The sequence below is a fragment of the Aulonocara stuartgranti genome, assembly GCF_965226115.1.
Source record: "Aulonocara stuartgranti genome assembly, chromosome: 1".
NCBI classification, from domain to species: Eukaryota; Metazoa; Chordata; class Actinopteri; order Cichliformes; family Cichlidae; genus Aulonocara; species Aulonocara stuartgranti.
The window spans coordinates 1,673,668-1,687,008 of NC_138939.1; the positions used below are offsets into that span (position 1 = coordinate 1,673,668).

The 13,341-nt window shown below is 45.2% G+C and overlaps 1 protein-coding gene across 2 annotated transcripts; it reads right to left on the reverse strand.

Moving 5' to 3' along the window:
* Positions 1–215: 215 nt before the first annotated feature.
* Positions 216–10,213, reverse strand: LOC309710675 (histone-binding protein RBBP7). 2 transcript variants are annotated; one of them, XM_082540354.1, is made up of 12 exons: positions 10,047–10,213; positions 7,977–8,121; positions 7,747–7,892; positions 7,304–7,477; positions 7,103–7,218; positions 6,345–6,505; positions 6,136–6,262; positions 5,963–6,040; positions 5,797–5,873; positions 5,634–5,691; positions 5,269–5,379; positions 216–807 (listed from the first exon to the last, which is right to left on the reverse strand). In XM_082540354.1, exons 1-12 carry the CDS (start codon positions 10,060–10,062, stop codon positions 736–738), a joined length of 1,281 nt encoding a protein of 426 aa, XP_082396480.1. In that variant the 5' UTR covers positions 10,063–10,213; the 3' UTR covers positions 216–735. The 2 variants fall into 2 exon arrangements, with proteins under 2 accessions (XP_082396480.1, XP_082396479.1); XM_082540353.1 differs by having other exon boundaries at positions 7,304–7,480.
* Positions 10,214–13,341: the final 3,128 nt, after the last annotated feature.

The window sequence follows — 13,341 nt, forward strand, 5'->3', positions numbered from 1 at the left end:
AGCTTGTTTGACTAACGACCCCTCGTTACCGTGTTCCTACAGTCTGTCTCGCTTTTCAATAAACGTTTTGTAGAATTTGCAGCGCTGCTGGTTTCTGTTCTTTGATTCCTGTTTGTTCCTCATGTTGATCAGGTCGTTGTTTTCATAACGGCACAAATGATACAGGAGCTGATGGTTTGGCTAGAGGCCGGATCTTAAAGAATTGCTGAGACGCATTTTTGGAAAAGTTACAAAAGCTTTATTGCGATCAGAGGTGCAGGAACCAAAAACTAAAGTTTCACATCATGTAACAGAACAAAGGTCTGTTTCCCTCGGGTGTAGGAATTTAGCCAAATGCAGGGGTGAGGAAGTACCGAAGGAGCGGGAGGCGAACGCAGCGGGAATGTTTGTTTGGAGGACGCGTCGTCAACTCGGGAACATCTAACAGGAGCTGCAGGTGGAGGAACGGAGCAAGCTATGCTGTAACGCTGCGTTTCCTTCCGTCAGCCCTTTTAAAATGAATTCACAGCGACAGCGTGCACACAGAGCCAATCCATCGAGCTCCGCCCACCCGAGAGGGACTTCAGTTCTTTTCCAGGTGCGTCGGTGCTTTTGGGTACCGGGCAGTGGTGAAGCGAAGCGAGACGGCGCCGGAGTGCGAGACGCCTCCAACGCGCCGCGCTGCTCTTTTCGCACTGAGATGAATCAGAGGGAGGGAGAGGACGGGTGGGGGTCAGGGGTGGAGCCTGTGCGGGGTTATGATCCCTGAGCCTCCAGCTCTGACGCAGGTGTGTTGTCGGGCTCCTCGTCATTGTAGATGTTCTCTGCCTGCAAGAAAGGAAGGAACCGTTAGAAGCAGCGCTGCAGTTCCTACCTCAACACGGGCGGCGTGAGAGATCGGCAGGAATCTGATGAACATCAGACGAACAGTCCTCTTTCCCCCCGATGTTAAAAACATTGCACTCTGACATTGTTGAAACTGGCCTGACACAATGATGGACCACCTTCTACCTTCATAATTCATATTTACATGCATATTAACATTTTGAGGCTCTCGCTGCAATCCAGCGGTTTCTCCAACTGTCCACAGCTGTGCAAACGCTCTCGGGTTTGAAGGGTTGTTTCTCCAGACTGGATATTTCAGCTCCACAGGTAAAGGTGGGATTTGTGCTGCTCATGCACCAACCAGAGCATCCTGACGGGTAATATCTGCACCTCATACGTGAACAGCACCAAGCAGGACAGACGAGCTCGCCGAAGAGTGGTGCGCTCTGCCGAACGCATCATTGGCTCAGAGCTCCCTCGCCTGCAGTCTATAGACTCTGTGCGCCTTAGCATTTGCTACTATTCACTCCTTGTTCAACAAAGTAGCCAACTTTATTTTTTACAATTATTACAGATGTTTTAAGGCTGTAAAAACCCCTCACTGTACACTTTGTACACGTTTCTCAGGAAGGCATGAACATTTTCACTTTTCTCTCTTCTTTAAACTCTCAAAGTTCAAACCTTTGTAGAAAAATAAGTCCAGTATTATAGAATGAAACCACAGATCAAACCCTGTTTTCAGGTCCAGAACACGGAGTAGAGCCGCTGCCAGAGAATTCAACATTTATGAATCAGAAGTCCAACTAGGGATGGGTACCGGTATCCGGTCCCATGATGTCACCGGTTCTGACATAAACGGTAGTAACCAGACCGAAAAGCAGCGCACATTTCGGTGCTTTATTTCGGTGCTTTTTTTTTCCTGAGCTGTGATACACTTCTAGCCAATCATTTTACGTTTCCGATGATAGTAGGCGGGGCCAGGTACGTACGTTCTTTTAGAGCAGAGCTACAGATTAAAAATGCCCAAGGCGAAGCGGTCAAAAGTCTGGCTGTACTTCACAGCAAAAGATGCAAACTCAGCAGCAACAAGAGCTTTAAGCTGATACTGTGATACTGTCAAAGGAGGTAACACCTCGAATCCGATGAAACACCTGGCGACGCATAGCGTTTTTTTTTAAAAGCCCAGAAATGCGCCGTATTTGATAGCTTACTGCGAGACCTCACACCGAGCACATCTACTGCGGGTGTGGTGCCTGTTATCGGACCCGGAGTTTGCAACATCCCCCAAAAACACGAAGAGGAGAGTCCTGGCCCCTAGCCCTGCCAGTGTAGCAGAAATGATGAGGATGATGATGCAGCAGCAGCCGTTCTTCTCTGCGTGAGTAGCTTAATGTTGTTTGTGTGTAATTTACGTTGAGTAGGCTAACCACGTTATTGAATTAATGCATGTAAGGTGAACTAGCAAACACAGACGTAGTTACATGCGGCTGTCCTCTTGTTTGATGGCAGATGCTCCCTTCACCCTGGCCAAAAAGGCTAAAATGATCAAAGAAAAAGTGGGAAACAGTTAAACATGAGAGGTTTTTGGACAAAGTTTGTGTTTTTTCCATTGTTTAAGCACTGCTTCCAGCCAAGAGTGATACCATATATGCCCCATAGCTGCAGAAAAGGCTAACATTGTTATCTTTTTACAGAAAAACAGCTGAACATGAGAGGTTTTTGGACCAAGTTTGTGTTCTCCATTCTTTAAGCACCGGCACCGTTTCAAAAGTACCGATTTGGCACCGGTATCGGATAAAACCTAAACGATACCCATCCCTAAGTCCAACTTTTTGTGCGATGGTTAGTGTCTTTAGAGTCACACTGTACTGTATAGGAGAGATGGCACGGAGGAGATCGACAATGCGCTGTATACAAAAAAAGGCAATGAAAAAAGAAATGAGTGAAACAGCACAGCTGCGTTATAGTGAGGGACCGCTGTAATTTTGAAGGTACGTCACAACATACCCTTTGTAAATACTAATGCATAGAAACCCTGATCAGCAACCATTCATTTATTTTTTTCTGTGGTTTTTTTTCACGGTTTGTTGACATGCTGTGTAGGTGTGGACTGATATCGACACAACGGGGGAAACATCTGGCTTTCACTGTTGTTCGCCTGTAGATTGAACATTTGCCTGTTTAAATCATAAGAACTGTCACTATGCAGAGATGTGCTTCTGCTGCAGTGATGCAGTTCTGCTTGTGTTGAGTGACGTAAACAACCAACCGATCTAAACTCTTCAAACGTCAAAACTGATCATTTGATTTTTTATGACACAGTAATGGTGAGCGTTCCCATCTTCTGCTCTTTGTAACTTAACGCGATCTTTGTGTTTTTGTGTTTTGGACATGGTTTGGGAGTCCATCTTCGCAGTAGCAATTGACCGCAAAATAAAGTTACTGGAAATGCACAACTTTACATCCGGTCTTAAAACAGGAAGTTAGTATTTTCTTGTGCACAGGGTCTATTTACACCAAGTGGTGCAGCACCAAAGCCGGGAAGATGCTGAAAGACGCCTCCCACCCCACCAATGGACTCTCAATGTTGAGGTCAGAGAAGCGCTTCCGCTCCAATAAGGCCAACACAGAGGGAAAGAGGAGGAGCTTCCTCCAGGCTACTCGGGCAATGAACAAGGTGTAGGACTGGAGACTCTGCATATCTCATATCACCGTCTGCTGATTTGCACCTTTTTATTTTGGATTTTTAACTTTCATTTTATACTTGATTTGTAATTTTAGTTTTATTCATGTATCTGGTCTGTCGTACTGTATGCGACAAATACAATCTGAATTTGGATCAGGGCTCGTACGGCCGCCTCAGAGCGGTCCACTGCTGTGTTGTTAGCCATTCCTGTGTCTTTGTCCTGTTGGAGGACCCACAAGCTGCGACCGAGGCAAAGCTTTGTGACGCTGCACAGCTCAGCCCAGAATGCACAGTAGCTACAGCGCTGTGACCACGGAGCTGATGAGCCGATCGAGGCCTTGAACTAGGGCTGGGCGATATATCAAAAATTTATCGTTACCGATATTTATGACTCTCATCGACGTCATTTTGCCCATGTCGGTAAATTCGGTATTTAAAAAAAAAAGAAAAGGCATGTGCAGGTTGGCGATGTTCATGTCCCTTTAAGACGCTGTGCTACGTTACAGACTTGACGGGGTGGAGTCACATGACTCTACTACCTGTAACAAGACGAGACACGGGTGAACAAATGGAGGACGATTTAAATGTTGAAGCAGCAGCGACGGAGGTAGAGCTGGTGGAGGAGGAAGAGGAGACGCTTGTTAACAAAAAAAATGTTCAAGCCCTGCTTAATTTTAACTATCAGTGTTCTATTGAAGTTTTTTGCAAACAGCACTATTTAATGTTTTTGTTTAACAGTTTATAGTTTTCACGAGTCACATGGCAGTGCTTAGTATTTATTATAGTTTTTTCTGTGTTCAATTGACATTTGTGTTTGTGACATTATTTGTTTACAAGTTATAGTACCTCAAGGCCTTAGCAGAGATAGGCCTTTGTCCATGATGGCATTACATTTGCACAATCATTGTTTACTTTGTGAATAGCCAATGTGAAACATATTTATTATTAAACTATTTTGTTTACAAGGGATACACATTTTTTAGAGAGCATGGTTACATATTGTATCCTACACTTTTTATTTTGTTCAGTTAATAAATCTTAACCACTAAAAGTACTTACTACTATTGTTTTCATTTATTTTCAGTGACATTTTACAGTCCTTTAAAGTGGTAATAATATAATTGCAATGAATAGGTCTAGGGGGAATAATATTATCAAAATAACTGGAGGAACTATGCTGCCTGCCACAGCCCCATCAAATGAAAACCCCCCTCCAAAAAAAACGTTTGTTTTTTTTGGCACTTGGGGTGGTTATCGTCCATTTATCGTTATTGAGGTTAACTGCTCAATTTATCGTGATATTGATTTTGGGCCATATCGCCCAGCCCTACCTTGAACGCTACAACCGGGACGGCTCCAGTAAGACAACATTCCCAGTGTCTCTGTTAGTTTTCAGCACGGATCCTGCATCACACTCAGCCTCCCTCCAAAACCTCGCAAACCATCACCGCACCCCGAGTAGGTTTAAATAAATCAATCTTTGTTTGGAGGATCAGACAGCCGACGTTCTGATGTTCTTGAAATCAAAACGACCGTTGGCGTGCTCGTGACACCGTTTCTGAAACATCTCCGAACGAGCTTCCAGATGTTTTGGTCTTTGGCGCGAGTGAAACGATATTCTGTTTTCCTGAAGTCGGCTTTCACAAGTCGAAATGACATTTCCATGTCAGAACTCCGAGCTGCTGCTGTCGCATCACCCACCACTTCATCTGATCTGTTACCGTCACACACTGTGTGTCTGTGTGTGTCTGTGTGCGTCTGTGTGCGTGCGCGCTCACCATCTGCCACACTTGCATGATGTTGTCCTCAGACACCGAGCAGATGATCCAGGGCTCGTTGGGGTTCCAGGAGAAGTCTGAGATCTTTGCCGTGTGGCCGCCGTGGATGAACTGATGGAGATCAGCAATGACAGGTTAGAGAGGCGGGGCTTTGTTCTGACAGGAAAATGATGCACCTGCTGATCACACCTGAAGCACTCGAACACTCTCTGCTTACGTCACAGTATCTGAGTAAGCGCACTTGTCTCATCGAAAGGTCAAAATGAACTAAAACATGTTTGTTTTTTAGGTCAGCCATGATCATGTGATCAGAATAAAGACATGCGAGTGTCACCTAAAGACGTGACGCTGACATCATCACCTACCAGGAGCTCTGGCGGGCCGTCTTCAGCGTCCTCTGCAGACTGCTCCTCCCCAATTTTGCTAAAACGACACAAATCGATATCAGTATTTTTAATAAAAATACATTAGTGTCATTGTCTCAAGCCCCGCCCTGATCTGAAGCTCCGCCTGACAGCGAGGCATTACCTGAGATCCCAGACATTGAGACGCCGGTCGGTGCCGCTGGATGCCAGGATCGTCTCGTTGTGAGGAGACCATTGTACCTAATAAAAAGGACAGGAAGGCCTCGCCATCATTTTTCCGATCACGTGTGAGTCACCGACGAAGCCTCACAAACACTTTCAGGTCTCACCTGGAAAATTTCATCTTTGTGTGACTCAAAGGAGTGAAGCTTCAGTTTGAGGTTTCTCAGATCCCACAATGCAACAGTCTGACAGGAAGAAAAGCACACACACCTCAACATATACGAGTAATAGAAAAAACTTTATTCTTACGATGACAGGAGCAGGTGGGTGTGTCCTCTACCTTATCGGCAGAGCCGGTGGCCAGGATGAACTCGCTGTAGGGATTGAAGCTCAGACAGTTGACCTCGGCGGTGTGAGCGTCCACCGAGTGGCTCGCTTTGGACGTGTTGTTAGAGCGCGTGTCCCATCTGAGGATGGTTGGAGGCGGGTCAGAGCCAGCAGGTTTGATCGCACAGTTAGAAACAACCACCACCTTTAACGATCACTTACATCATCAGCTTCTGGTCGTCGGCGACGGAGCCAAAAAGTGACTCGTGGAGGAGATGCCAGGAGACGTCCTCCACGACCGCCGTGTGGCCCGTGAAGATGGTCTTTGCGTCCAAGATCTTCCCTTCTTTTGGACCGCCCCCGATGTCCCACAGGCAGATGGTCTGAGAGGAAGAGGAGGCGGGGCATGTGGAAGTTTTATGAGCAAACAAACATGAAATGTTTAATTGTTCCGTAACTGCGTTCGTCTTCAGATGATAAAAGCAAAGACGATCGTTCTTATTCCTCTGAATGACTACATGTAGAGTTTAGTGTCAACTGTGACCATCAGGGGGAAAATCCACTCGTTAACGGGACTGAGCAGCAATAACGAGACGACTTCTGTACGTCACCGCGTGACCGGGACGAAATGTTTGGCTCACCGGAAGAAGCACCTGCTACTTTCGCTCTGGAATTTTTTTCCTTGGAAAATTGATGAAAGACAGAAATATTTTTGATCTTATCAACTTTTTAAAATTAAAAGGGCCTTTATTCTGAAAGTCCCAAAAGTCTTGACAGCATCCAATAAGAAACTGGAAGCTTTTATTTTGAAAAGCTGGCCTTTTATAAAAGAATTTTAGGTATTTTAGTTTGAAATCTGACATTGAGCATCCTGGTAATGTCCTGCTGTCGGCCTGTGTGACTTCTAAACCCTTAAACTTGACCCTCACAGGGACCCTTCTTCAGTTCGTGTACTGAAGCTAAACGATGATGTCACGTACGTGGTCGTCGGAGGCGCTGAGCAGGTTGCCGCTGAGGTTTGGATTCCAGGAAAGGCCATATCCTTCTTTCTGGTGACCTTTCAGTCTTAGGTCAGGATTACACTCCCCGCTGGGATCTGAAACGCACACACACATGCCTCGTCATGATGCGTGAGGGCGTTTGATTTTAGCATGTAGCGAGCAGCCGGGCGGCGACCTCACCTGGCTTGGACGGGTGTTTAGTGTAGTCGAAGACCAGCACGTCGGAGGTGGGAGTCTTGGTGGCAATGATGCAGGGGTTCTGGGGCATGTAGCGCGCTCGGTTCACTTCGCCTTCGTGGTTGATCTTTATCTCGATCTCGATCTTCCCGCTGACGGAACCGAAGCCGCCGAACTCTGAAAGATCAACAACGCTCAGATGGAGAGGAACAGGCGACGGCGGCATGACCGCCGTGTCCTGACCTACTGTACCCGAAAGCTGCTCAGCGGCACGCTAAAACACTAATGCTACCTGTGGGAGTGGCGCACCTTCAGCACACCTGAACAAAGCATCAACGTACCTGCTGGGAGACACAACAACACAGTGTGAGTGCACAGATCTGCTAAACCCCTCCCTTTCAGACAGGAAGTAACTGTAACCAGCACATAAACATGCCCTTCCTTACCTCCTTTCTCGCTGTCGTAGTGCGACGCGTCAAACTGGGCGTCGTCGTTTGGAACCTGGACACTCGCGATAACGAGGTGGTTCTGCTCGTCTGACGTGTGTGTCCCTAAAACTAGCCTGTGGACCGCGTAGTCCTTTCCCTCCGGCCTGTGGAGAGCGCCGAGTTGAACCGTCACCATAACTAGCCAATAAAGCAGCAGCTTCGCACACACCTGAGCAGCCTTCTTTTACCTGTTGACATCCGGGAGCCACTGCACCGTCAGGCTGGGCCACTCCAGCGCATGCGTCATCACCAGGTCGTACAGGAAGGGCGTGTTCTTCTTCCAGATCTTGTACTCCTCGTTGATGACCCGCTCCTCCACCGCATCGTCGTACACTTCAGAGAGACCACAAGGTGAGACACAGGTACACGCGTCTCATCCTGACTGTATGTGAGCTGCAGACATCTGCTCCTGTTCTGCAAGTCTTTGACCACATTTTTACAACTGCCTTAAAAAGACATTAATAAGAGAAACTCTTTAAAAAGAAATAACGGTATGTATAGAAAAGATGAAGATGTTTTGGTCCAATCAGATCGTCCAACACACGAAACACAGTACGTTTACACAAATCAGCTGTTAAATCTCACATTAGAATTATCGTCACTCCCACTGTGCTTAAGATTTTTCTTATATGTATTTTACTGTATTCAGTAATCATCTGTACACTGTATAGTATTGTTCTTATTAATGTTTCAAACACTTCTTTAATTCACCTTTTCTTCGTGTCCCTTCTGCTGATGTGAAAAGTGAATTTCCCCAGTGTGGGATGAAATAAAGTCTGTGTCTATGTCATGATGCCATCCTGCTGATGTTTTGGAGTTTTCCCCTTTTTCTGCGGAATTTCCCGCAACTTCTTATTTATATAGCGCCTTTATTTATATAGCGCCAAATCACAACAGCAGTCGCCTCAAGGTGCTTTATATTGTACAGTAGATCGTACAATAATAGATACAGAGAAAAAGCCAACAATCATATGACCCCCTATGAGCAGCACTTTGGTGACAATATAACGGTGCATCGCTCCCGAGTGTTACTGCCCAGTGATGGATCAGCCTGCTGTGAGGAGGAGAGACCTGTGAAGGTTTCTACCATCACCTGATCACCTGTGACCACGAGCTGCAGGCAGCAACTGAAACAACACCATCGAGAATGCAAACAACAGAAATGAGCTTCCTCTGAACGGCGTCCCAGCTTTAGAGATGTGGTGAGGTGTTTCGTGATCTGGGAGAAGAGCCGGCAGGACTGGGACACGCTCTGAGGAACTGATGCTTTCACTGACCGCTGTCGGCTCAAAGTAAGGAGGCTTTACACCAGCTGACCGAAACTCTGCTGCCCGACTCGTCACTGGGACCAAGAGGAGAGGTATGAAGCTCCGACCTGCACGGCTAACACCTTTGGAGACTTTGATACCTGAAATCTTTGAGCTTAAACATCTCCAGGCTTCAGTCAGCCTGTGGATTACTGTTTACTTTTACTGTATTTTAAATTCTGATTTAATAAGCAGTTTCCATTTTTTACCTCAGTTATTTTATTATTATTTACTCATTACAGTAGTCAAATTACTGTATATTTTACTCTATTTTTATTATGCATCTGCCTCGTTTCTTAACACATTAGTTTTTACTGAATTAGTTTCTAAATGTAGTCTTAATCTGCTCAAACTATTTAAACGTTGAAAGTGTTGCTTTTGTGCTCTTTTTAAGTTATTATAAATCGCTTATTACTGCATAATGATTTTACTCTGATTTATTGTCGGCTCTGACCGGACTGAAAGGTGCTGACAATAAAATCTGATTGATTGATTATCTGATTAATAATCACGTGATGCCGCCTTCACAGCACTTTCATGTATGAAACGTTACCGGGGAAGCAGAGTGGACCTGGACTGGAGCAGTTTGGGGTTCAGTCAAAGTGCCTTGCTCAAGGAGTCCTGACCAGCCTCACGTGCAGGAAACAGACTCCAGCTGTGTGCGTGCTGACTAACAGAGGAGCTGCTGTTCGTGGTGAGGCAACAGCTCATTAACGTCAAACCGGGTCAGTTTGGAGATCTGACGTCATACCGAACTCAAAGACTGGGCGTTCAAACGCGCTCGTGTTTAAAAACGGAGGCTTTAAACCCGGGAAAGCTCGCGCTGACAGCTCTGATATTAGCATGTGATGCTAACATGAGACCCTAACAGAGTTTGCGCGCACAAAGCGGCGCGCTCGGAAAACAGGCCAAAGCAGTTTTTCGGCGCCGAGCAGCGGCCGTTAAACGTACCCTCTTTATCGGCCATTGTCCAAACTCTGCCCGCGACTCGGAGCCGGACGGCAGAGAATCCAGGAAGGCGGGAGTTCTGTTAAAACTGCTGCTCGGGGGAGCCGCTGCTAAACCCAGAGTCCTTCCCTCTCAGCGCCGGATTACGGAGGAGCGCTGCGCATGCGTGAGCGCGCGCATACTACAGGGGATCAGCGCTGTGCACAGACTGCGCAGACAGGGCATGCGCATCGAAAACAAAGAGAACACAGAAACAGCGGAGTACCAGGACCACGGTGATGGGCACAGGACCAAAGGCAACAGTACAGTGGGCGGTGTCACGTGGGGGCGGGGTCGAATATCAAATTTACACTTTACAAGATTTACAAGACGTTGTGATGTGTCATATCGTGTCGTGTTGTGTTATATGTAGTGCCGACGTAGGACAGTTTTTCCAATTTCATTGTACTACTGTACTATGTATGACTGTGCAATGACAATAAAGAGTTATCTTATCTTATCTTATCTTATTTACAAGAAACTGGCAAATTCATTAGAAAAAACCCCCAGTATTTTTTAAGAGGAAGGAACAGAAAATGTACAAGGAAAAATGTACTTTTTTATTTTCTTAATGTGGCCTACAAAACAGACAGTGAGCAGTTTGCCTCTGACTGGAGGTCTTATAATGTCTCACAGTATAAGTACTCAGCATCTCGCCTAAAATCAACCAAATTTTGCTCCAAAAGGTGAACCGTTATTAGATATTCAGATAATAAAGGTCTCGTTTAAGTAAACCTGAATACAGGCTGAGATCACACCTGTGGCTGCTTTTCATGTTCTTTAATCCAACAGATGAAGGATGAAAAAGCAGCAGTAAGATGCTGTGATGTTCATCGGGAAAAGGTTTTATAATCCAGAGGAAGAAGCAGCTGAGCTCTCTGCAGCTCTGATGAATGTGACAATATAAAGAGTTAAACTTCACAGAGAAGCAGCTCTGAGGTGTGACTGATGCACATTTAACACACCTGTGAACAAACTACAGCAGACTTACAGATCCTGCTATTAAAAGATCATTCCATACACACAAAAATGAATTTAAAAAAGCCGGTTTAAACAGAGCTTAAATATTTTTATTTTCTTTTAATTTGTGTAATTTTAGGATTATAATTTTGATTGGATGTCTCATACAGATTGGCTGAAACCAAAAAACTAAACTGAAGCAAGTAAACGTACACTGGAACCAAAGGGAAAAAAGAAAAGACTGAAATCAAAGGCAGAAGTGTGAGACCTCAGTAACACAGACAGCCAAGGAGGTCAGAAAGGTGCTTTTATTTTGGTGAGTGTGAACAGGAAACAGACGGGCTCTGCATTCCAATGAGTTTATTTTGTAAAAGTTTTGTCCATAAACAGCAAAAACAGTTTACAGTAAATTACAAACCTTTAAAATGCAAAACATGTTCCAAATACGAGCATTAACAAAGATCGGAAAGAAACACCGACAGAGGAAGAGACGAGTTCGCGCAGAGAGGATGTCTCGACCCGCCGTGGGAAAATAAACAGTCTATATCTGATGACAACAGGAGTGGGAGCAAAGCAAAGGCAACGGGAGTTAAAAGACCGAGCGGTCAGGCGTCGTCTTTGATTCGGTCGAAGGAGGATTTGGCAACTTCAAAATAAAAGATGACACCGCCCGTCTCCTCTGAGGGTGGACGCGGTCCAGGTCACCTTCGGGAATACAGACAAGCCAACGGAAACAGAGGCGTCCGTTTCCTTCAGGTTCACTCACTAACAGCAACATGACGCTGACCTCTGAGCATCCACCAGGTCATCTGCAGAGTTACCTCAGTCTCTGTGAGTTAACCCAGGAGGTCATCATCATCATCATCATCATCTAATGTGTTTTGAAAAAAAGCAAAAACAAGAAAAAGTTTTTGATGTCAGAATGATTCATTTTAGTCTCCTGATTGGCAGAGACAAAAACACTCCCATATTTTTATAAGCAGGGTCAAAGTCCCGACGCCAACCGGCGCCGCTTGGCCTCAAACTCACAGCGGGGAGGATGGCCGTAGACCCACGGGTCAAAAACTGAGTTGTTAGGGGTAACACGGGCTTAACTTAATGAGTTTGTCAGCCTGATCCTCCTCCACCTTTTTTTTTTAAACAGGAAGTAGTCTGGAGAGGTGGAAGTCCTAAATCAGAAATGAGTCCATCAGAGGGACGACTCAGAATCAGAGAGGCTGAGATGGTCTGAGCGTGTGCAGAGAAGGGAGGGTGGAGGATGAAGTTGGAGCTGCCAGGCAGGAGAAGAGGAAGACCTCAGAGGAGATTCATGGATGTAGTGAAGGAGGACATGCAGAGGAGGAAGCTGGGACAGGAGGAGGTGGAGAGGACTGGAAGAAGAAGAAAGTCTACTGGTGTGGAGAGGATAATCCCAGTTACTTTCTTTGTGTGGTAGTTTTCAGAGGTGGGTTTGCAGGGATGGGGTTTTTAAAGAATCTTCACCTACTTGGAACACATGTCACAGTTTGTGAAGAAACGAAACAATCTGAAAGGGAAAACGTTCGAACGGCTCGTCAGAATGAAGAAACCGGCTCGGGTCTCCCAGACGTCGTCTGTTGTCAGGTTTCCCAGTTTCCACACCGTGTTACGTGGATGTGACGCGAGGGTCACCTCTGCCGGTCTGATGGATGCTCAGAGGTTAAACAGAAGAACCAGCCGACACTTGGATGGATGGCGAGTACAACAGCAGAGCATGCCACTATAAAAAGCTTTGAATTATACAGTGATCTATTTCACAGGTACACAGAGGAACGGATGTGTCACTTCTCCATAAAAAGATGAGCTGTTTTCTAGAGCGGCCCGAGTAGAATAGCGCTCCTACACTCTACAACCAAAGTCAAATATACAGATAAGAGTTAATACGGAGTTACAATGTGTAACCCGGTTGTGCACAACACTCCATACATTTATCTATGTATTTCCATTCATCTTTTTCTGGTTACATAAAAGAGTAACATATAGTGTGGATGGCTAATGTTTGACACTGAATATTCCATAAACCACTCCCATAATTATCCAGGTAAAAAAACAGAAACCTATTTCAAGCTACAACTAGAGTGATCAGTACACCGCAAAACCCGACATACATCATAGACGCTAGGAGAGTGTGTATATATAAATATATATATATATATATATATATTTATATATATATTTATACATATTTATATATATATATATATATATATATATATATATATATATATATATATATATATATATATGTGTGTATATATATATGTGTATATATATATATATA

Excerpts from the sequence above, each read along its gene's own strand:
- LOC309710675 (XM_082540353.1), bottom strand. Across the intron at positions 5,874-5,962 it reads ACAAAGATGAAATTTTCCAG|GTACAATGGTCTCCTCACAA; the intron begins GTGAGACCTGAA and ends CCTTTTTATTAG. Across the intron at positions 5,380-5,633 it reads ACGGCCCGCCAGAGCTCCTG|TTCATCCACGGCGGCCACAC; the intron begins GTAGGTGATGAT and ends GATCTCCATCAG.